Raw genomic sequence first — 25,712 nt, 5'->3', positions numbered from 1 at the left:
TCAGTATCTTGCGTGCATGCATCTTCTGTGTCACTGCACAGCATCAAATCATCCACATATTGTATTAATACACTTCCTCTGTTTGGCCAAAATCCTTCTAAATTCTGTGCAAGCGCTTGACCGTATACACAAGGAGCCTCTGTATAACCTTGTGGCATAACGGTCCATGTCCAACGGCGGTTTTGAAAAGTGAAAGCAAACCAAAACTGAGAATCGGGATGTACAGGCATAGAAAAGAAAGCATTTGCTAAGTCAGTTACTGAGAAGTAACGAGCTGTCGCGGGAATCGCAGAAAGAATAGTGGAAGGATTAGGGACAATCGGTGCCCTATGAAAAATAGCAGAATTAACTTGTCTGAGGTCTTGGACAAAACGCCAAGAGCCATCTGCCTTTTTTACAGGCAGAATAGAAGAGTTTACAGGCAAATATTTGATAGGGATTATAGCCCCTCTTTCAACAAGTTCTTTATGTACAGCAGCAATTCCGAGTTCAGCCTTGGGAGAGAGAGGATATTGTGCACGGCGAGGGCGGAAAGATGATTTGGGGAAAACCACTAGGGGTTCACAATTAGCGATCCTGCCGAAGTCGTTTTTCCCCTGTGACCAGAGAGAGTCAGGAATACAGGAGAGCCATGGAAATGAATCAGTTTGTACCAAGAAAAGAGATAGTGGAAGGTGACAGAGGGAACGGACGATCAGCAGGTTGATCTGAAGTAAAACCTTAGTTACGAGATGATCTGGGGTGTCTCAAACACCAGGTGCAACATATAGCCAATCAGTCCTATCGATACATTGCTCTCTACCCACAGACCTAACTCAACCCATTTAATGGAAGGAGCCTTAGCCAGAGAGATATGGGGAACTGACCCTCCCAAATAAAAGTTATTCTGAGTAGATGCAAGGTGTACGGAGGCCGCCACTTTTGAGGAGGAAATGAAAACACAGGGGACATAAAGTGTTTCAGGACATGTTCCAGAGGAAAGGAAAGACTCTAACCAGGGCATGTCAACTTCATTAGGGAAATATTGGGCAGTGCAATGTACAGTGTCTGGGGTCTGTAGGTGAGGGAAAAGGCATGAGGGGAAGGAATGTAAGGCTTTGAGAAGAAGGGTGTGCGGGGAAATGTTCAAGGTCCAGGCCGCAAAGGAAGGCTGGTGTTTCTGAATTGATAGGCAGAGGAGCTGTGGGATGGAGCAGTAGAACCCTTGTTCAGTTAGTGAAATGGAAACAGACAGTTTTGTCATGAGATCTCTTCCGAGAAGATTTACTGGACACAAATGGTTCAAAAGAAAACGATGAGTCAACGGAGAGCTGTCAAGGTTGAGCTGGACTTGCAAAGGCTTAGAAACCAGCAGAGTGTGAGGTTGTCCTGAGGCTGTGAGTACCTGTACAGTGTCCTTCAAGGAAGGGACCTCCACTTGTGACAAAGTGGAGCGCGTGGCCCCAGTGTCCACAAGGAAGGCAGTTTCCTTTCCATTGATGATCAATGTCAATAAAGTATCAGTTTCAGAATGACGAGTGAGTAAAGGAAACTGCGAGGAACAGCTGGGGGTCCCTACGATTTCCTAGGACCAAGGAGTGTCTTTGGGCTCGGGGAGAGGGGGTGGCAGAAGTGGACGCCTGTCCAGGCAGTCACGCCTGAAATGTCCAGGTTCACCACAGCCAAAGCAAACATATGAGGAAGGGCCCTGAGGATTGAAAGGGCCTTCGTATGAGTTGGTAGAATGGAACTCCCGGCCCCTTCTATGGCCTCTACCTCGGTTAAAGATTCCTCGTCGTCTTCACCCTCTGCCCCTTCCGTTATCGGCGCCTCCAGAAAAATACTGTAATTGTGCAGCTATTAATTTGGTCTGAGTATCGGATTCCTTTTGTTTAGATTGTCTCTCAGAATGTTCTTCATGTCTTTTTACTTCGTCAAGAGTGGCACTCTCCCACCCAATGCAGGAGGTGCGGACTTTATTTTGATTATCACGGCGGAAAACCAGACGCAAAAGGTGGGACAGCTGCTCGGTTTCGTTCTTCCGGAGCCTCCAGGCCGGAATGATTAGCCATGAGGTCTTGAATCCGGTGTGCTCACTCGTCAACAGTCTCGTCTTTACGTTGCTTTGCGCTGAGATTAGGGACCAATCTGTCCCTTTCTTATATTTCTTTGCTATTTCAGTCTTTACCAGTTCCCACTGTGCTTGGAAACTGGCGTCCCCATCGGCAGTTCTCTGCAGGCTTTGGTCCCACTGCTACGGATTGCCATCCACACGCTGACCATGACTAACAGTAGCCCAGGTGGTTCCCAATTTTCTACGCAGGACCTGGGTCCACTCAGCGGCGTTGGGCTTGTACATATCATCGAGCTGTTGGAGCTGTTCCACAAACTTTAAGCCACCGACTCCTTTGGTGTCAGGTAATTCGGCCACTACATCTTTTAATTCCTGGATGTCCCAATTACGGTGTATCATTACAGTAGTGGGATTATTGGGTCGTGCTGCTGCATCAGGGTCATGTCGGGGATTTGGAACTTGCATCAAGGGGCAAGAATACTCTGATGGTGTAATGAAGTTGCATCCCAATTGGGGGCTGTTGTGTGATCGCAATGTTTGGCTTGTAGTATGGCCAGAAATCGGGGAGTGGAGTGAAGCATGTGTCTTGGGTGAATCATCAGCTACTGGTGGTGCCAATGGGGCGTTTGGAAGGGAAGGAGAAGGTGGGGAGTAAATAATTCGGTAAAGGGGATCCTTCTTATCTCATTTCTTTTGCCTATTTTATGGGTCCGGCTCTGTCTTAGTCTTTTGCAAGGCTAATAACTTCTCTTCTTTTTCTTTACGTGTTTTAATTTCAGCGGAAAGTGTTTCATTTCTCTTCTGGGCTGCCTCTAAGGTACGGTCTTTAATAACTACAATAGTTCCCATCTATCAAACATATCAATACGGTAAGGTCCCCTATTGCAACAACCCTGCATGTTACGGCACAATATCTTTCTAATTTCCTGGATTTCTAAAATGGCTCCAGTGCCATCCACTGGCCATCTTCCCCCACTTTGTTTATTCCACTTCTTACATGCCTTCTTAAAATCTAATCCAGTTTTCTTTTCTACTAATTTACGAGGCGAGCCCCCTTTCGACTTTTCCCCAAATAATCCTCCTAACAGAGACTTGTTTTGTTCTAGAGCAACCCCCTTCACCAGTTTACTATTCGACTTCCCCATTATGAGCTACAGCTGCCTGCGTCCAAGCAGATCAGCCCTCTTTGGGTCCACCCTCTGGCTCACACCTCTCCCGGATCAGTACTCTGGTGACTTTGTGGCTTTAGCGGGCTGACAGTCTGTTTGGCCCAAGTCCGGGATATTTGACAGGTCAATGCCAATCCCTTCACAATGTAGCCTCCTACCTGGTAACCGCTGATGGTGTCCGTCACAGGTTAACCCATTGGAGATGGTGCGAGACCTAGCCAAGGGCAGCCCTTTTATTCTCTTGTGCTTTCCCTTGGGAATCCGAGATTCAACTTGCACTTTTTACTGAGGGGCCCAAGTATTGCTCAGCCACAGCAAACTGTCCTTGACATATATTCCCTCCCACAACTGGCTTCGGGGATCCCCCGGTCTACTCGCCAAGTTCCAATTCTGCCAGGGAATCTCCCAGTGTTCTCTCCGAACCCATCAATTCGTATCGGAGGAGGACGACAGTCTCTTGCGCAGGACTTCATCCGAGGCAGGCCAGTCCTAAAGTTTGCCGGAGCTGGTCCTTCCGGCCCGGCCGGAGTCGGTCCTTTTACCGGTCCTCTGGATGATCCCGCTCAAGGGACTGACTGTCTGTCTCCACCCCACGTTGGGCGCCAGAAAACTGTGGACGCGGGTTCAAAGAGAGAAGACAGCAGAGGATAGACACAGTTTGTTGAATCACTATACACCTTTTATTCTTCTTGGTGAGTAGAGAGACACCACAGCGCCTCTCAGCTCAGGACACGGCGCCATGAGAATCTCTCATTCCTCTTTTCTTACAGACTTTATAAGTCAGCTATCACGTACACATCATGCCAGCGCCCTGAGTAACAGACATATATGGCTTAGATGAAGCATCACTTCTAGCTTAAAATTAAAGCAAGCATTTTAGATTATTGATGAGTCATAAGACTCTTCCTTAAAGCTTGCATTTTAAAAGCTTACTTCTCCACTTATAAAGTTCACCCAAAATACAGTTCTTTGTCATCTTTGTGGTTAGCCCTACTTCCCTTTATCTTTTGAGACATGCTGTTCTTGTTTTCTGCGTACTGGCTTATTTGCACGTTCAAGGGTGCAATTGGCATTGAAGGAATGTTACACCCAAGAATTTAGGGGACAGTATAAGAGACAGAAATTATACTGTCTTTTAAAATACATCTTTCTTCATAATAATTTCTTTTTCCCACAGGATCCACCCCATCTATATATATAATTCCCTAAAGCAGCCGACCATGGGCAGGCAAGACGCAAGACAGAGCCCCACCCACCAACTCACCGAGCCCCGCCCACCAAAAATTCACTAAGCAGCCGACCATGGGATACGCACGACAGAGCCACGCCCATAATTCACTAAAGCAGCCCAAGCAGCCGACCATGGGCAGACAGAGAGAGACACACAGGCGCGAGAGACACACACACACACACACACACACACACAGGCGGGAGACAGAGACACACACACAGGCGCGAGAGAGAGAGGGAGAGAAGGCAGTTAAAGAATACACCGGGCTTGATTTTGTTTTCACTTCTATTTACAGCGATCAGTTTGTAGCGTGCATTGTTGCAATGTTACTTTTTTTGGTGGTTTATTAAATTAGGGATTTTTGAAATGGTAATTTTTTTTCCCCTATGCTTAAAACTCATTAAAAAAGTGTTTTTACCGAGCAGTTCGTAGTGCTATAGCGTGAACTCTTGCAGTGTTAAGTTTTCTCTGTTGTTCAAGGTTTTCTCAGTGTTACTCAATGTTTTTACATTTAGTTTACTATTACGCTGTGCATTCTATGATATAGTCTTCTATCTATATATATATCTTATATATAATTCGCCAGTCTACTCACACACTCACTCACATCTGTCCAAATGCGAATGCGCCTTTTGTGCAGCTGCCCGAAGAACCTTACGAGACCGACATCGCTGCATTGCTGAAAGTCGATGCGCTCAGCTAAGTGTTGTACCTACAAGTTTCTCATTAAATTAGTTGCAGTAAATGTCTTTGCTTCAAATCCATCACAACTAACACCTAAGTTTTTCATTTTAAACTTCACATATGATATTCCTATCACTTTTCAGATACTTTAAAATATTTCCACACAGCAGCTATTTACTTCACCAGTTTCCACTCTGTCAGTTGTACGCGTGTCCTCAGATTAACACATTCCATGTCATGAAATCGGTAGACCAGTTGACCAACTGCAAGCTGATTTCACAATAAACAGCAAAAACTGGGCAATTTTGATTCAAGGCAGATTAATTTGTGTAACACTACTGTTCAGTTGTATTTATTGTTTATAGCGCTCTTCATTGAGTTTAGTCTTGGACTGCTTGATTTTTGCAGCCATAACAGAGATAATAATTACATACGTGAACACACACATTAGAGCAAATAGACATGAAAATCTGGCAAATTTTAGTTTACTTAACATAAATAAGTCCTGACAGTAGATACCCGTAAACATTATAATGGTGAGTATAAATGTCACCAGTGTGTCACAAAGCTTACCAGTCCTGGTGTCACCTGCCACTCTCTTATAGAGCTGAAACACCAACAGCTGTGCTCTTTCTCTGTTTTCTAATACTGTCATTTTTCTCCGAGGTCACAGCAGCTTCTGTAGGCCTGGGCACTGAGGCGTCACTCATCCATTGCTCTCTTTTCCTTGGTGATTTAATTAAGCCAGTTTGATGTTTGTTTTGGTGTAAAATGGTTTTAGTTTAATTGTGCATAAATGTCAGGACACATTCTGATTATTGAAAGTTCCTTTTTCATTTTTGGCATGGCATTCTGTTTTATACAGTACTCTCCGTAATGGCTGAAACAAAAACATTTTTCTTTCATTTACCCCTTTGCTCAACAGATTTAAAAATTACAAATTAATTCATTAATTAAAGTCACATTACACATTTTTCATTTAAAGGTGATTTGCAAACATTTCAGTCACACCCTGTAGAAATGACAGCACTTTTTCTACATGATCCCCCAAGATGACATGATGAGGCTCAGGGTGACTGAGAGATTCCTCACCGGTCAGGCAGTTCACACTGAAAAGCTGCCATCGCCAAATAACCCACAGCTGTTAAGACCTGTAAGAGAGCTGAGAGATTGTGTGATTTCTTTGTGATGTTCGCTGTAATGAAGGCATATGTTCAGCACACACTTCAAAGAGGATGACAGTAGGGACTCTAAATCAGCTTAGAATTCAATCATCATCATGAGCCAAAATATCATTGTGATATATCAAAACTCACTTCTTGTGTAGCCTGTCAAGCATCAGAATGTGAAATGTGCAATGAAATGAGATTTTCTGTTCAGTTCGTTTTTCCACCAGCTGTTGTTACAATGCCAACACAAATAAAGTCTGTATGGGACTTAGAAATGCTCAAAACTTGCCATAACTTTAAGCCAATTTAAACGGCATGTTCTAGTTTTAAAAATCTGAACTTTTGTGTAAGAATTGGCTTACACATGTTGCCGAGCATAAGGAAGTTTTATGCATGTGGCGCTACTAAGTAGTTGTAATAGAGAACGTAGAATTAACAAATTGAGTGTGCTTTCCATGCACAACTAAAGTTTTATAATTGCTTACAAAAGGTTGTTCCTAATTTCAGCTATCATGTATTTAATGTGAGTTAATGTTAATAATAAGGCAGTGGACTGAAAGTAAGCTCTTTTTTCCCCTTTTCTTTTAAACTTTATACAGGAATCAAAGATCAGTGCAGTTTGGAATCTGGAAAAGAATTCTCTGGCAGGAGTGCTCTTCAGATCAACACTGGAATTCACACGGGAAAGAAGCCATATTGCTGTAATGAATGTGGTAAACAGTTTTCATGTAGAAACAGTCTGAAGATCCACACTAGAGTTCACACAGGAGAGAAGCCGTATTGCTGTAATGAATGTGGTAAACAGTTTTCATATATAAACAGTCTGAAGATCCACACTAGAGTTCACACTAGAGAGAAGCCGTATTGCTGTAATGAATGTGGTAAACAGTTTTCAGATATAAGCAGTCTGAAGGTCCACACTAGAGTTCACGCGGGAGTGAAGCCATATTGCTGTAATGAATGTGGCAAACAGTTTTCATATATCAGCAGTCTGAAGATCCACACTAGAGTTCACACCGGAGAGAAGCCGTATTGCTGTAAAGAATGTGGTAAACAGTTTTCAGATATAAGCAGTCTGAAGGCCCACACTAGAGTTCACGCGGGAGTGAAGCCATATTTCTGTAATGAATGTGGTAAACAGTTTTCACATATGAGCAATCTTCAGAATCACACTAGAGTTCACACGGGAGTGAAGCCATATTGCTGTACTGAATGTGGTAAACAGTTTTCACGTATGTCCAGTCTGAAGAACCACATTAGAGTTCACACCGGAGAGAAGCCGTATTGCTGTAATGAATGTGGTAAACAGTTTTCACAAATGATCAATCTGACGATCCACACTAGAGTTCACACAGGAGAGAAGCCATGTTGCTGTAATGAATGTGGTAAACAGTTTTCACAAATGGGCCATCTTCAGATACACACTAGAGTTCACACTGGAGAGAAGCCATATTGCTGTACTGAATGTGGTAAACAGTTTTTACGTATGTCCAGTCTGAAGAACCACATTAGAGTTCACACCGGAGAGAAGCCGTATTGCTGTAATGAATGTGGTAAACAGTTTTCACAAATGATCAATCTGAAGATCCACACTAGAGTTCACACAGGAGAGAAGCCATGTTGCTGTAATGAATGTGGTAAACAATTTTCACAAATGGGCCATCTTCAGATACACACTAGAGTTCACACTGGAGAGAAGCCATATTGCTGTACTGAATGTGGTAAACAGTTTTTACGTATGTCGAGTCTGAAGAACCACACTAGAGTTCACACCAGAGAGAAGCCGTATTGCTGTAATGAATGTGGTAAACAGTTTTCACGAATGGGCCAACTTCAAATACACACTAGAGTTCACACCGGAGAGAAGCCATATTGCTGTAATGAATGTGGTAAACAGTTTTCACATATGAACAGTCTGAATGACCACACTAGAGTTCACATGGGAGAGAAGCCATGTTGCTGTAATGAATGTGGTAAACAGTTTTCACGAATGGGCCATCTTCAGATACACACTAGAGTTCACACTGGAGAGAAGCCGTATTGCTGTAATGAATGTGGTAAACAGTTTACACGTAAAAGCAGTCTGAAGTACCACATTAGAGTTCACACCGGAGAGAAGCCGTATTGCTGTAATGAATGTGGTAAACCGTTTTCAGAAATGAGATATCTTCAGAGACACACTAGAGTTCACAACAGAATAAAAAGGGTAGCAGTTCAAAAATCAGTCCAGAAAAACGAGCACCCTTCAGGACTCGAGAGCGAGGTTCACTCCTGTCTTGAAAAGTAAGCAAACTAAACTCTTGTTGACAAATTAATCTCTGAGAGAAGCCATATTGCTGATTGGAATGTGGCAAACAATTCTGTCAGGAGTTCTCTTCAGAGATGCACCAGAATTCACACCGGAGAGAAGTACAACTGAACTGTCCTGACTAAAGAGTGAGGTTCACTCCTGACTGGACAGTAAGCAGATATAACTGACTGGAATTCATCCTAAGTGGTGTTGTGTCACAAACAAATCCACCTAGAGGAGAATCAGAAGTTTATATCATTTTTTCCTTTTCCTGAAACAAAATAAAGAACAGGGCGTCATATAAAGCGCTTCTCACTAAAGTCCCTACAGCCTCCAGCATGCATCTAGCAATGCTTTCATAACATATGTACATATAGAACTATTTACAATATATTATATATATTTCATCAGAAAGAACTCTTTACAGTATACATAACCTCACATAATAAATCAGTTCAGCTATATAATATATATTTTTCTATTTTTATATAAAAAAAATACCTTTCCAAAAAAAAAAAAAAAAACACAGGGTGCCATACAAACAGCTTCTCGCCAATGCTTATTAAATAATAAATCAAATCAGTTACTAATGATTACAAACACAAACTATGAAAACAATATAAATAAAATTTAAATGAAAATCCAAAGTGTCCATATGGTCATGTTGTACACCAAGGTGAATTATATTAAAACGCTGTGACAGCGCATTAAAAAAAGAAATGCTGTTTTGCTTTTTTTTTTTTTTGTTTTTTATTTGTTTGCTTTTGATTATAAAACATACAAAGACTGTATATAATAACTCAGTGGTGGGGGGGGGAGGGGGACATTTGTTAGTTAACACTTGAGAATTGCCAAATAATATTCATGTCAGATAAATGGAATAAAATTAGAAAAGGCTTGGAGAGAGCAGACTTGCCTGTGCAGCATCCACCATCGCCTGAGGGTGTCTGCAGTCTGTGGGAGTCACATTAATTAGCATTTGTACTACAAAATACCATTGGTATGAAACTAAGGACACACAAACAATTGCTTTTGGTGGAAATTCATAATTAAAAGCTTCAAAACAAACATTATAAATCAGCATACACTTTACTACACATACACACACCAAGAAAATTTGCAGGAATTAATCTCGAGAAGCCATATTGCTGTACTGGATGTGGCCGACGAGTCTCACAAAACAGAATCGCCTGGGCTACAAAAGAATTCAGACTGGGTGCCATTTCCAGAAGTGGGCTTAGTTGGAGAAGATCTACACCGGGGGCATCAACCCCTTTGTCTTGGCGTACCACCCCAAAGAATTTAAATGTTCTGAAGTTCCCACATTTTATTTTGGTGTTAAATTGTTTATTCCTGAACTGTTGTTTTGTAAAAGTAATGGTGGAATTTTTTTTCTCACCCAGAAAAATATTCTTTCAGAGAGCTTTCATAAGGTACTAGCAATGGTAACCTGTCAAAGACGTGTTTTAGAATGAATTTCAAAAGGATTTGATATGTTATGACTGATAGGCACTGATAGTGTGTCACCAGGAGGAGGTCACATCACCTGCTTGTGCTAATAGTGAAAAAACAAAAGAAATGTAAGCAATTGTGTCTCGCATGTTGTAAGTCGCCTCAGCATCAGTCAAATAATAATAATAATGACAAGAAAGTTTAGTACAATAACGCCCTCGGCCAAAAGGGGTTTCCTGATCCCTAAAGACTTTGCATTCTGCTCTCTTGATTTACTTACAGTGTGCTTTCTTGTTTGTTGTTGTAAATTATTTGTTGCTTTGAATAAATTACAGAATCCTCAAATTCTCTAGTCTGTCATCTCCAGTCATCTGACGGTGACTCCTGCACTCAGCTTTCTGTTGGCCAAACCCTGTGAATTAGCACATTTATCAGAGGTCCATGAAACCCCTCTTTTACATGGTCTTTCGAGTCTGAAGCTAAACAGACTGAGTGAAACCAACATGGCCAAGGCAGTGTGTGCGGAGGAGTCTCACCTCACCTCATCTCTAGTGAACTGGGCGTCGATGTAGAAGAGAACATCTGAGCTGATATCTCCACATTCAGCCAAACACCAAGTCACACACTGCAGACAACCCATCTGTGGGCGTCTCTACGGCCTTTCAGACAACGGGCTCCATGCAGTAAGCTTGAAGTGCTCGGCCGAGGCTGTTGAGAGACGAAGATTGCATCTCACCATTTGGACTGGGATGTGAGATACTGTCCTTAGAGAAGTGACGTGCTCTCCACCGTGAGCTCCAAGGAAAGTGCTGGTAGCAAACAGAGAAGTGCAGTTAAGTAACCGATCAGTTAAATCAGCAGCAACACATGCAGTGGATGTAAAGCTTTAATCAGACTCTGTTTTTTTTTTCTCCCGTCGAGAAAAGTGAGGAAAAGAAATGCGCTGAACTGGAGGAGATTAGGATTTTATATTTAATGAGCAATGTAGTGAATTTAAGTAACGTTTCCCAGCACTGGTCGCTTATGAACATTTGTTTTTTAATCTGGTATATCATCTCTGGAATGAATGGTGGAAACAAACTGTCTGCCTAAGCAACTGGCTGAATAAATAGTCAGAAACACAATAATGTCTTATTTTTCTGCTTCATATAATTTTAAAGACAGAATTATTGACATAACCAATCAAAGTGCTGACTAATTTGCATTGTTGTGTGGCTCAAAATTAAAAATAAATACAAATTCTACTTTGAGCCATTGACTGATTAGTGTTTCACTGTTTGTTCTTTTGTTTCTGTTGCACAAAACTGTTCAATAAACAAACTAAAATACAGTAATTTAATATACATGGGCAACTGATTATTAAAACTGTTTTGCATTAGAAAATAATCACTGAGTTATGTCTGCGTTACAGAAAATGATTAATTGCTTGAAGGAAATTTGAAAAATTGCAATTACTACACAGTGACTTTCGATTACAAATTTGAACTAAGCGATTAATTGAAATTGAATTTTTTAATCAGTTGTCCTCATGCAAACACATAATTTAGAGCCATTACAAATGATGAAAATCATAAAAAATTGTGTACAAAATACAAAGCCGTTTCTTACTCTATGAAGAAACTACAGAAGCAGAGGGCCATCGAAGTCACTAAGGGCCCCCCAAGCTGCAAGTTCAGCCTCAGTATATTTGGGGAGTCTGAACATTACCTGTCTGTTTGTAGCCAGCTCAGCCCCATCATGTGTTTAATGAAGCACTTATATGCTTAAAATTAAACATTTGATTTAAACAAAACTCAGCTGCAGTAGCAGGAAAGCTTTGGCTTGTGTTTGTGGGGTAATCAATTCAAAATCAATGATTATCACTAGACAGGCGTGTGGCGCAATGAGTGACGTCTACCGCCAGGAATGATGGGAAGACTGACTGAGAGTCAGGAGGAAAATAACGGAGCGAAAGTCACATTGACACCTAAGATCGCATGAAAAACGGCTTATCAGAAAAACTTGAAGGGGAAAAATGTGCACAGAATAAAGATAAAGCATTTCTTAACAATGACGCAATGGATCAGAGGTGGAAAGTAACAAAGTAAAACAACTTCGTTACTGTGCTTAAGTAGAATTTTTCACGTAGGTTATCTGTATCTTGTGTGTTTTATTTGTTTGAGTCTTTTTACTTAAACTCACTGCATTTGAAAGGAAAAAATCTGTACTCCCAATAATAAAAAATAAATAAACATCCGTAACTTGCTATGTTGCCAACAATTTTCTGTGTCCGAAAAGCAGGGCAATATAGGTCAGATAATTGTAATAAATTATTCACATGTATATGCGAAATTAAGGAACTATCCCATAATATTTATTTACACATTACATGTCTTTGATTTCTGTGTATATAAAACATTAAGTGCACGGGAGAGAAGTGAAAGGAACAGAAACTGTGGTGATTTAAACAGCGAGGATATCGTCAAACCAATGTGAAGCAACGCTGGGCTTATTAATGATATCGAAGATACAAGGAGGTCAGAAAATACGCCCCTTACAAGTGGCTGGCACATAAACGAGCCTTGGTGAATGAGTCGCCTTTTGTCTCAGCCATAAAAACACGAGGTGATGGCGTTCAAAATTCACCTTCCGATCTTAAAGAAACACATCGAGGTGAGCGTGCGGACATGAACTGTAAGAGAGGAACAACTAAAGGGCTTCTGGTTGTGTAGGAATAGTTGGCATTCGCAGCAGGATGTCGATTAAAACACTTGGAAAGTAGATTTAACATCCAAAGTTTAATTTGCAGATTTAGACGTACATACAAGTGTGTGTGGTCGACAATAAAAAGTTAAACTATTCTTAATTCTCAAATTACACATAAAGGAAAACAGATAACGTTGTCAAATCTTACACATATACTAATCACAAAGTTACAATACTGAAGTTGGTCACTAGATGTCTGAATGTGACGTCACCGTCTCTGTTTACTATCCACATGTGCCAGAAAGCCGCTTTGTGGATCCTCCGGGATCGATGTGCCTGCTGCGATGTTTGCTGAATGGTTCGATGTGGTGAAGCACAATGCCGACACACAAATGCATTCGTGGTGCTTTGATATTCAAGCATCGCATATTCCACAGCAGCGTATTTGAGACACAGAGAAAAAAAATTAAGCACATGGTGAAGAGGTCTAATTTGTGATTAAAACAGATATTTCGGCTTTAACCTCGCAATGTCCACTTTAGCCTCGTAGTTTATCATTAAAGTAGACCATCGTAAACGTCATCTTAAAACCGACCCAGTTGTTAATCGCTATGAGCTTCTGGGGCTTCCTCCTGAATGAACAGCAGCAACCGCCACACAGGACACATTACATTTATGATATTCCAGCTCTCTGCACATTTAGAACCCTTAGATTTATACTGGATTTCATTTTCATGATGAAATGCATTAAAGTATGTATGTTACATTTTACTGATAAGTCATTAACTTCATTTAATCAACGAATACTGTTAATAATTACACATGTGGGGGCGGCACGGTGGCAGATCCGTAGCGCTGCTGCCTCACAGAGAGTCACGTTGCCGGTGTTTCCTACCTGGAGTTTGCCTGTTTTCCTGCTGGGTTTCCACAGTGAGCTCCGGTTTCTTTCCAAAGAAATGAAGGTTTGGGGATTTGGTGACGCTAGTGTGTGTGTGTGTGTGTGTGTGTGTGTGTGTGTGTGTGTGTAATTGTGTTGCGATGAGCTGATGCCCCATCCAGGGATTGTGTTTCTGTCTCGTGCCCGATGCTTGCTGCAATGGGCACATCCCTGGATTGATGGATGTAATCATTAAACATCCTTTTCAGAGATTTTGTGGCAAGGCGTCCTCGGACCTTAATGGATGTTTCAGGCAGTGGCGTAGCTAGAATTTGGGCTGCTAGGGGCGAGACGGTGAACTTAATTTGCTACCCTCCGACATATCTGAATATGTTAACCTATTTAAATAGAAAATTAAAATGACGTATAGAGAAAAATTAAGATAAATTTTTCACAGATTTGTTCATATATAGAGAACCAGCAGTACTTTTTCACATATAATTATTTATTTGAAAGGTAGCTTCATTTTGTAACAGAATGGCAGTGTTACAAAGTCAATAGTCATACTAAAGGATCCCCTTTCTCCTCCTCCCCTTCTACTTTATGATTCATAGCACTTATACGCCTTTCCAACAATGTGAAGTTGGCTAGAAGGTCACACCACACCTCGATCACAAAGAACTCCAGGAGACCCGAGACAGAAAGTTACAACTAATCCACCTAAACGTCAGAGCCAGCTGGCCATGTTTGCATAAGGAAACAGTAGTAATGACAATAACGTTAATAACAAAACTACATTTGACATTTCAAATAAAGAAAAGCCATTAAAACAAAAAGCACTCCTCCATGTACTCAACACACGACCATTTAATCTTTAACATGAAGTGCATGAGAACATTGTAGAGGTCTCTGTTGGGTCTTTGTACAGAATTGTGGGTATCTAAAAATGAATATTTTAAGATACTAGTATGTTGGCACATGTGCTTATGTCACAATTTACATCCTATAACAGAGCACTGAAATAATGAGACGAGAGCAGGCCGTTCAGTCCAACAAGCTCAACTGTTCTATTCACTTTGATTATTCAAAATTAAATCAACTCAAGATTTAAAGGCCCCTCAAACTCTGCTCTCTACCACACTACTGGGTCACGTCTTCCATGTGCCTGTGGTTCCTTGCATGAAGAAAACAAACACAAGTTTTTAAAAGGGACAACTGGGAACCACCGTGACAATTACTTGAATAACAGTTAATGCACAGCACATTTTTATTATAGCTTACATTTCACACATAATGATCATCACACATAATAATTAATTATACAATATCAAAAGCTACCTTAAAATTAGTTTAGTACATTTGTCTTACAAGAATACACTCTTACAGCTTAGCGTCTGTATTTGGGTGTGACGAGGATGGGCAGGATTAGAAGTGAGGACATTAGAGGGTCAGCTCAGGTTGGACAGTTGGGAGACAAAATCAGAGAAGTGAGATTGCGCTGGTTTGGACATGCGCAGAGGAGAGATGCTGAGTATATTGGGAGAAGGATGCTAAGGATAGAGCTGCCAGGGAAGAGGAAGGCGTAAGAGAAGGTTTATGGATGTGGTGAGAGAGGACATGCAGGTGATGGGTGTGACAGAGAAAGATGGAGAGGACAGGAAGATATGGAAAAAGATGATCTGCTGTGGCAACCCGTAATGGGAGCAGCCAAATGAAGAAGAAAAAGACGACAAGATTCTTGCCTCAAGGAGCAGAGGTCCTGTTATATTCTGGCTATGCTAGTAGGTAGGAAACTCATTTTTTTTTATTTCTGGATCCACAACATACACAAATGCTTTCTATTTTTATATGTTTACAAACATTTTAGCATTTGATAGCTTTGAACCTTTTATTTGTACTAACGTGAATTCTTTTATTAACCCACTTTTACATAAAGCTTCTTCCATAATCAAGCAATATATTCCTCCTTCCTCTTCTGCTCTTGTGAAGTTTGTTTCCAATGTAGCTCTGGGGGGTATTTTCCGTACGTCGTTTAAATCATTTGAGATCGGATGCCTCATCTTGAATGAGTTAATGCCAGTGAAACTCATTCGGGATAAGTTGGTTTTTCAAACGCAGCGTTGTAGTAGATTAGTTTAGCTGGATCTAATCATCCGAGATGAATGCGCGCGCCTGCGCTGATTGAAAAGCCCATATACATTGAGTCTAGAAAACATGATCAGCAAGTCTTTGATAGGCTGTAACAAAATGACGAAAGAACGGGCCTTTTTTTTTTTCACACAAGACCTTTTCTTCGAAGGACCTTTTCTTCGAAGGACATGAAGAATTTCAAGATTTAATATGCACAAATTAAACGCTAAGTAGTGTGCATTGTACTTAGTGAATGCAGCGTTTCATTTCCTATGTGTCAGATTAATTATTATTTAATATGTCATAATTCCAGATCAAACGTGAGCACAAGGAGAACATGGGAACAGGTTAAAGTGAAGTACAAGAATATACTTCAAACTGGTAAATATTGGTATATAACTATTTAAAGAATTGTTGACATAAAGAATCATATATAATATAAAAAACATTAATTCTAAAGCTAATAAGAAGGCAGACGAGCAAAAAACAGGTGGAGGTCCACGCGGTCCAGACCTAACCCCTTCAGAAGAGTTGGCTGTCCAGCAAAATGCCCATCGCCCTGTTTCTGAGGGCATTCCAGGGGGAAGCTCCTCCTCAGAACCAGTGGCAGGATGCAGTGGTCACTTTATTTCAGGTAAAGGATGGTCATTGCATATATTTGTCCTCAATGTGTGCCATAGGTAGGTTCCATATAGCCGTCTTTTTTGTTGAGTCAGTTGCAGGGAATGTCATATCCCTAGAACTTGTCTGACCAACAAGATATTGATGAAGGTCAAATATTTGATGAAGACAATGTGTCTGATTATTCGGATCTGTGTACAATCCAGTGCCCCGATCACATTTGGAAATCCTGGGTAATGAGAATGTTAGGCTGATTGTGAGATTCTTTATGGAACTGTGGGTGTTTTTACCTGTGTATTACCTACCTGCAATGGCATGAAATGACTCTTTTATTGTCTGCACACACAGGTGTCCAGAAAACACTCTGAAAACCCGAAGGAAACATTTCAGAGCCAAACAAACTTTACGAATTGCCTGGCAAACTGCACTTTTAGTTAGATTTTCTGCATCGCCTACAGTATATAAAAAAAGTGCCGCTTGCAAAAAACCTCAAAGCAATGCCTACTGTCTGTGTGGTTGTGAGAGCCCGACTTTGTCGAGTTTGACTTTGAATATAAGGTGCTAATAAATCTTTGAGGTACAATTTTCCCCCTCAGCTAACACGGTATCTTTCGAAAAGAATTTCCTCCAGGAGTAATAAAGGATCTTGCCGATCGCGCAAAACCCTCTCTATATGAAATTCTCTTCTTATGATTTGCGCACCGATATCAATTGGTCGCTCATTCATGAATGGTGAAGCCATGACTGAATGAACTCCACGCACGGACACTGATTACGTGTGTAAACTAATCCTTGTTTACATCGAATAAACCTGCTCTGAGCAGGTCTGAGGATTTGGATGTGTTGCTATGACAACACATCCAGCAAGAGTTTAAAAAAGCCGACAGATCTAGAATCAGGCCAAATCGTCAACAATTACATCCGGCTAAACAAGTAATCCATGTACGAAAAATACCCCCCTGGTTGCTTCATGTATATCTTAAATTCAAAAGTGAAAGAACGTGGTTTATTTTTTCCTACATCCATGGTTCCCAAACTCGATCCTGGGGACCCACTGTGGCTGCAGGCTTTTGTTTCAACCAACTTCCGTTTTTCATGGGACTCTTAGCTAATTAAGTTAGTCGTTATTTCCCAGTTTCTGTGAGTTGGAGTCAATGTAGAAATTACAAACCAAGTTTGGTAGATTTTTATTAAAATTAATAAGCAGTTACAGTTAGGTCCATAAATATTTGGACAGAGACAACTTTTTTCTAATTTTGGTTCTGTACGTTACCACAATGAATTTTAAATGAAACAACTCAGATGCAGTTGAAGTGCAGGCTTTCAGCTTTAATTCAGTGGGGCGAACAAAACGATTGCATAAAATTTTAGAGGGAACTAAAGTATTTTTTTAACACAATCCCTTCATTTCAGGGGCGCAAAAGTAATTGGACAAATTAAATAACTGGAAATCAAATGTTCATTTCTAATACTTGGTTGAAAACCCTTTGCTGGCAATGACAGCCTGAAGTCTTGAACTCATGGACATCACCAGATGCTGGGTCTCCTCCTTTTTAATGCTCTGCCAGGCCTTTACTGCAGCGGCTTTCAGTTGCTGTTTGTTTGTGGGCCTTTCTGTCTGAAGTTTAGTCTTCAACAAGTGAAATGCATGCTCAATTGGGTTAAGATCAGGTGACTGACTTGGCCATTTCAGAATTTTCCACTTCTTTGCTTTAATAAACTCCTGGGTTGCTTTGGCTGTATGTTTTGGGTCATTGTCCATCTGTATCATGAAACGCCGCCCAATCAATTTGACTGCATTTAGTTGGATTTGAGCAGACAGTATGTCTCTGAACACCTCAGAACTCATTTGGCTGTTTCTGTCCTGTGTCACATCATCAATAAACACTAGTGTCCCAGTGCCACTGGCAGCCATGCACGCCCAAGCCATCACACTGCCTCCACTGTGTTTTACAGATGATGTGGTATGCTTTGGATAATGAGCTGTTCCACGCCTTCTCCATACTTTTTTCTTGCCATCATTCTTGTAGAGGTTGATCTTGGTTTCATCTGTCCAAAGAATGTTTTTCCAGAACTGTGCTGGCTTTTTTAGATGTTCTTTAGCAAAGTCCAATCTAGCCTTTCTATTCTTGAGGCTTATGAGTGGCTTGCACCTTGCAGTGCACCCTCTGTATTTACTTTCATACAGTCTTCTATTTATGGTAGACTTGGATATCGATACGCCTACCCCTGGAGAGTGTTGTTCACTTGGTTGGCTGTTGTGAAGGGGTTTCTCTTCACCATGGAAATGATTCTGCGATCATCCACCACTGTTGTCTTCCGTGGACGTCCAGGTCTTTTTGTTGAGTTCACCAGTGCTTGCTTTCTTTCTCAGTATGTACCAAACTGTAGATTTTGCCACTCGTAATATTGTAGTAATTTCTCGGATGGGTTTTTTCTGTTTTCACAGCTTAATGATGGCTTCTTGCACCTGCATGGAGAGCTCCTTTGACCGCATGTTGTCTGTTCACAGCAAAATCTTCCACATGCAAGCACCACACCTCAAATCAACTCCAGGCCTTTTATCTGCTTAATTGATAATGACATAACGACGGACTTACCCACACCTGCCCATGAAATAGCCTTTGAGTCAATTGTCCAATTACTTTTGAGCCCCTGAAATGAAGGGATTGTGTTCAAAAAATGCTTTAGTTGCCTCACATTTTTATGCAATCGTTTTGTTCGTCCCACTGAATTAAAGCTGAAAGTCTGCACTTCAACTACATCTGAGTTGTTTCATTTAAAATTCATTATGGTAATGTACAGAACCAAAATTAGAAAAAAGTTCTCTGTCCAAATATTTATGGACCAAACTGTATATGGAAAATATGTAGTTATTTTTAAGCTGTTAACATTATTTTCATCCTCATTTTCATTCTGCTTTTCCAGGTGCTCTGGTTATTTTATTCATTATTTACTAATTCGTGACTCTGACACTGAAGTCGTTGTTGCTGTCATCACCCCGGGTGTCTGCTGTGCTGGTTGTTGATTGTCACTATGAGGGTTAAATTAAGGGAGCAAACTACACAGGAAAAGGAAGAAATAATAGAAAAACAACAAGAGAGAGTTAGGCATTTATAGCTTTAGAAAAAATAGACACATTTGTAAATGTCTTATAAATGTAAAAACAATACTGTTGTATTTTTCTGAATGCAGAATAAGACAAGAGTGAAAAAGATGAACTAATGAGATCGTTATCGATTATTATCACCGATTGTGAATCTGGTTGGAACAAAAACCTGCAGCCACAGTGGGACCCCAGGATTGAGTTTGGGAACCACTGAAATAGATCATAAATTGATATCATAATTATTTACATTTTTATCTACTAATCTCTAGCTTCTCCACTGTCACTATCAACTTGTTTGTCCTTTCATAAAGTGTCTACATTCAGTATTCACCTTCTGCTTTGGTCTTCTAGGCCTGTGATCTACCATATTAACCTTTTCCTCTTAAAATGCAGAGGATTTATTGAACATCTTGCCACGAGTTTGAATAAATTTATTGAGATGTAAATTTGGTTCTTGACCTTACTTTTGTATGGATTTTAATATTTCTTTACATTTATATAGTGCTATTCTAGCTACTCAAAGTGCTTTACGTAGACAGAAGAGATCCACTTTAACCACCACCAATATGTAACATCCATGTCCATTATGCAGTTGTGACGCTGCGGGTTCTCTTCAGGCTCCCAGCGTCCTTATGGGGGTCTCCTCCCAGCTCGTTCTGTCTCCTGCTAGAGGTGTCCAGATCATCCTGCTATGACTGCTCTTTCCCATCCTTTAACTTTCTTTTCTCTTTCGCCGATGTAGACCCGTATATATACACATACCTCCGCGTGCCTCTGTGGGCGCAGCGCCATAATCACACACCGCAGGAAGCCAATGAGGCAATCGAGAACAGCCGCACCCACACATGCAGGTGTGACTCACTCCAATCACCTCATTAACTCCCCGTGGTCGTGTGATTGCGCACACAAAGAACGGCACGGCTGTACGGATTTAAAACCCGATCTTTTTTATTGGAAGCCACGGACCCGTTATACCACAGCAATGGCAGCCATTTTTGCACCACACATGAGCTAATAGGTGGTGAAGATGTCAGAGATTGATGGCCAATTAGAAACAGGGGATAATTAGGGGGACAGAATGACTAGACCATAGTGGGCAATTCAGCCTGGACATCGGTGATACACCCCACTCTTTTCCAAGAATGCCCAGGGATCTTTAGTGACCACAGAGAGTCAGCACCTCGGTTTTACGTCTCATTCTAAGGACGCCGCCATTTTAACAACACAGTGTCCCCGACCATGAGATCCGCACACAGACCAAAGGGTAAGTGCCTCCTGCTGGTGTCACCAACATCTTTCCCAGCAGTAACCCAAGCTTTTCCTAGATGTCTACTATCCTAGTACTGGTCGGGACTGAACATGCTTAGCTTCAGGTGGATGAGCTCTTCTGAAGTACATGTGGTTTGGCTGCAACCCGTATGGCGCACCCTCCTTATTTGTTCTGTACAATTTGTTTTAGGTCATCCAAGCCAAATAATTTACAGTGATCAAACTTGGCAAGTGTGATTCAGTATGATTCTACATTTGAAATGCGCATTACAGATTTGTATGCAGATTTCTATAATGGTATTATTTTGTTGAAGTGTGTTCACGATGCCACCTGCTGCTGAAACGATTGCTCTGCCGTATGGACCTCGCAAAAAGTTAATGCAATTTATCAAATAACTGGTACTGCAAGTTACATCATCAATTTTCCCCAAGTATACAGCTCAGAGGCTTTGCAGCACAGGTAATTATGAAATGGACTTACTAGAGACCTTAGCAGAGGAAGACTTAAAAAAATACATTCCCTGCAAGCCTCTGTCACGGCCCGACAAAAATCACTCAAAGGAGATAAACAGGATGGGCTAAAGTACATCTCTCTATCTTGTTGAGGATCATCACTCTCTGTGCAGATTGAAGTATGCTGTTAGTCTCCGCTGTGTGGCAGGGATCCACAATTTGAGTCATCACGCTGGTACAACTTTTTATCTATGGAAGGGTAAACACCAACTGATCATGTGATTATTTTCCAGTTGGCTACTGCACAGAGTCAGCCACTCTTATCTGGACATTAAAATTCAATGTCAATAACAGTACTTGCTGACAAAGTACACGCTGGAGTAAACCAAACCACGTCCCTGAGGCAGAAGGGTTCCATGTAAGAAGATGAGGAGGAAGGTGAGGCACACAGCGGGTTTCATTTCAAAAGGGATAACTCTCACAATAATAGTAATAATAATATATTTTATTTATGTAGGTGCTTAACGAGTTTAAAATGTTTGGTGTGAAGTCTCAAAAAGTGACATATTTTGGTAAACTTAATTAGTTAATGTTTATGTCAAGTCAGGCAGTTTAGAAAAATCACATTACAGCAAATTGACTGTAACTCATCATTCACCTCATCATCTCTTCTTCCCAGTCACATTTGCTATTGAGGGTCATGATGAGTAACTCATTACTCAGTAGTTAGATGGTCGTCACTCATTAATTATATCACCCCAAGCAGTTCTGCACCCACTGGTATTCACTTCTTTGCTTACACGAATTGTGTTTAACAGTAAAAGTGCTGAATGGCAGGCCTCGGGATTTGCTTCATGTAGTAGTTTAACTTAAGATGTGCTCATTGAATTTGTATTAAGACATAGTGGGAACAAAACATTTGTATACATTGTCAGGTCTGTCGTGTTCGTGAGCGAGCAGCTTTCCAGCTCCTGACTTGCTTCATCCACAAAGTGCCATGTTACGTGTTCTCCTTCCCCATGTCAGACTGATGCTGGCTGTAAATCTCATATACCAAACTGTATGGAGAAACACTGTGATCCAATTTCAAATGAGTTTATTTTAATCTTCTATTTAAATGAAATATTCAGGGCAATAACAGATTTCCAGATTTGTGTATTATTCTCTTTATCACATGCAATAATAACAATACAAGTGATTACAAGTGTGATTATTTTCTGGTTGCCTGCAGTAGGCAGAAAGCAAGGTCACCGTGTTCAAGAATGTCAATAACTGTGGCAGGGGATGATTTGTCGAAGGAGATATGAAAATATGGTCAAGATTCTTAATTTTATACGGAACAACAATCCGCAAAATTGAAGAGGTGGTGATTAAAAATCGAATATCAGGGAAATGAAGCTCTCTGTCTGAGGTCTCCACACTCAACTTAACTATTAAAATTAGCCGTACCAAAAAAGGTTTCTTAAAAAATCCTTCTAGCAAATTGAACTAAATGCCCAATTTCATTGTTAGCAAAATTCACAGGTCAGAGGTTCTGCTGGTCCTCCCTGCGTGGAGTTTGCATGTTCTCCCCGTGTCTGCGTGGGTTTCCTCCCACAGTCCAAAGACATGTAGGTTAGGTGGATTGGCGATTCTAAATTGGCCCAAGTGTGTGCTTGGTGTGTTTGTGTGTGTCCTACGGTGGGTTGGCACCCTGCCCAGGATTGGTTCCTGCCTTGTGCCCTGTGTTGGCTGGGATTGGCTCCAGCAGACACCCGTGACCCTGTGTTTGGACTCAGCGGGTTGGAAAATGGATGGATGGATGGAGTTTCTGCTGTTATGACCCAGCAAAAAATAGTAAGGTACCGATAAAATTGACTGCTCTTCATTAACAAGTTTTGATGAGTTGGCTTTTAATTAATAAACATAATTGTTCTTCACATGACTTTTATCCCCAAGAAACTGAACATATCCGCCATGAGACTGCTATTCTTAAGCAAATGGTTTAATAACATTCTTATCAGTTCACTAAATGATTGAATAGACAATCCTAAGATGATTTTCATCAGACTTTTGTTTAAAATTTGGAGATTTCTTTTCAATAAGAGAATATAAAATTGTATGCAATGTTTTTTGTCTTTAATTAAAGGCAATCACATTACTCAACTCCATTTTTTACAAATGTTATGCCCTATACTGTAAATGGAGCGAACAGAACAGAGAAGACAGGTAATAATTTTATACGGAGCTTAATAATTCATAAAAATTCATAAATTGGTCACCTCAACAAAGGAAATGTTACCAATCTGAACTTTTTTTTTAATATTTAAAATAAAACTAGGAAAACTAGTTATCGTGCAGTCCGCCGTTACTGGTAGATAGCCTATATTCATCAAAATATAATCATGGAAAATGTTCAAGGTACTGTAAAAACGATGGGAAAAGCAAAGCCTTTTGTAAGTTTTTTGACAGATTAATTTTTGTTTTGTGGTGTAGTAATAAGATTTTAAATGCAGAATTTTTGCCAACAAAAAAAAAAAAAAACTAAATTAATATTATTACTATCCATCCATTCATTTTCCAACCCGCTGAATCCAAACACAGGGTCACGGGGGTCTGCTGGAGCCAATCCCAGCCAACACAGGGCACAAGGCAGGAACCAATCCGGGCAGGGTGCCAACCCACCGCAGGACACACACAAACACACCCACACACCAAGCACACACTAGGGCCAATTTAGAATCGCCAATCCACCTAACCAGCATGTCTTTGGACTGTGGGAGGAAACCAGAGCGCCCGGAGGAAACCCATGCAAACACGGGGAGAACATGCAAACTCCACGCAGGGAGGACCCGGGAAGTGAACCCAGGTCTCCTTACTGCGAGGCAGCAGCGCTACCACTGCGCCACCCTAATATTATTACTATGTTGATTTACTAGGTTGATTTAATTCTATTACCACTACAACACTGCTACAATAAGAATAATCTTTTTTTATTTCGGCTGCTCCTGTTAGGGTTTGCCACAGCGGATCATCTTCTTCCATATCTTTCTGTCCTCTGCATCTTGTTCTGTTACACTCATCATCTGCATGTCCTCACTCACCACATCCATAAACCTTCTCTATGGCCTTTGTCTTTTCCTCTTGTTTGACAGCTCAATCTTTAATATTTTCCCAATATACCCAGCATGTCTCCTCTGCACATGTCCAAACCAACTCAATCTCGCCTCTCTGACTTTGTCTCCCAACCTGAGCTGACCCTCTAATGTCCTCATTTCTAATCCTATCCATCCTTGTCACACCCAATGCAAATCTTAGCATCTTTAACTCTGTGTTTTATTTTTGGGAAAATGGTTTCAAGGTTTTAACAGAAAATAAGCAGGCAGGAATCAGAGAGGAAAGGTCCAATACTTCAATTGTGTTTACTTGTTCAGATATAATATCAGTTACATACAATATAATAGCAATATACAGTACATGCAGATATAGGATTGTACTATTGACTTACAGTAATACAGATATATGAATTATACTATTAACTTACAGTAATATCAAATATATGAATTATACTATTGACTTACAGTAATATCAGATATATGAATTATACTATTGACTTACAGTAATATGAAAAGACCCAGAGCCATCATCCTAGACCAGTAGACTGAGGGAGCCCGCGTGTCAGTCTCGTCAGAGGATCAACTCGTGAGCCTGGTCCAATACCGGGCGGTGTGCACGTTCCCCACGGTTGAGCTTCCAAAGAAACTGAGGGCGGAACCTTCCCTTATATACTAATTGAGTGTCCTTGCTCAAAATGGCTTACGTGTAAGCAGTGTATACAGAAGTGATCAGTTTCTGCACACCTTCTTCCCACGGGACATTTGTTTTATCTCTACTAAGCCTAAAACAATCTTTCTTAGAGACATCAAAACAACTTACAGAAAAACATCTTGCATTAATTTAACCTTTTCCCTAAAACATTCTGAAACCCTCTATGAGAAACAGGCTGTTGCACATTCTTTCGCTATCATCCCAAACATCAATCTTTGTAGCTGGTTTTGCACTGAAGCGACCAACCCCCTCTTACTCCTTTATTTCATCCCTTCTCCTGTTACAGAGAAAACTTTTTTTTTATTACACTCTGCCACCTCCAGCTCTGTCTCCTGCTTTCTGGTCAATGCCACCATCTCCAACCCATATAAAATAGCTGGTCTCACTACCGTCCTCTAGACATTCCCTTTCACTCTTGCTGATACCCGTCTGTCACAAATCACTCCTGACACTCTTCTCCACCCACTCCACCCTACCTGCACTCTCTTTTTCACTTCTCTTCCACAATCCCTGTTACTCTGTATTGCTGATCCCAAGTATTTAAACTCATTTGCCTTCTCCAATTATACTCCATGCATCGTCACCATTCTTCTGACCTCCTTCTCATTTACACACACGTTTTCTGTCTTTGTGGTCCTACTGACCTTCATTCCTCTCCTCTCTTGAGCATATCTCCACCTCTCCAGGGTCTGCTCAAACTGCTCCCTAACAAT

General features: G+C 40.8%; 1 protein-coding gene and 1 long non-coding RNA gene across 12 annotated transcripts in view; one reads left to right on the top strand and one right to left on the bottom strand.

Annotated features, from left to right (window-relative positions):
- The window catches only part of LOC114668330 (zinc finger protein 883-like), a 774,734-nt gene that overhangs the window by 387,145 nt on the left and 361,877 nt on the right, over positions 1–25,712 (top strand). For 9 of the 11 annotated variants that reach the window (XM_051924961.1, XM_051924939.1, XM_051924938.1 and 6 more), the window contains 2 exons: positions 6,906–7,219; positions 8,312–8,378. The exons of 1 other annotated variant lie outside the window; for it this stretch is intronic. In XM_051924961.1, the coding sequence (XP_051780921.1) occupies positions 6,906–7,219; positions 8,312–8,378 (381 nt within the window). Of the gene's footprint in view, positions 1–6,905; positions 8,047–8,311; positions 8,379–25,712 lie in introns of all 11 variants that reach the window. One more of the 11 variants, XM_051924973.1, reaches the window with a different exon arrangement.
- Positions 10,001–25,712, bottom strand: part of LOC127527925 (uncharacterized) — a 115,771-nt gene continuing 100,059 nt past the window's right edge. Inside the window, exon 2 of the long non-coding RNA XR_007935104.1 lies at positions 10,001–10,046. This is a non-coding gene — a long non-coding RNA (uncharacterized LOC127527925). The remainder of the gene's footprint in view (positions 10,047–25,712) is intronic.

The sequence above is a fragment of the Erpetoichthys calabaricus genome, chromosome 1 (genome assembly GCF_900747795.2).
Source record: "Erpetoichthys calabaricus chromosome 1, fErpCal1.3, whole genome shotgun sequence".
NCBI classification, from domain to species: Eukaryota; Metazoa; Chordata; class Cladistia; order Polypteriformes; family Polypteridae; genus Erpetoichthys; species Erpetoichthys calabaricus.
This window is presented reverse-complemented; position numbering and strand designations above follow the sequence as displayed.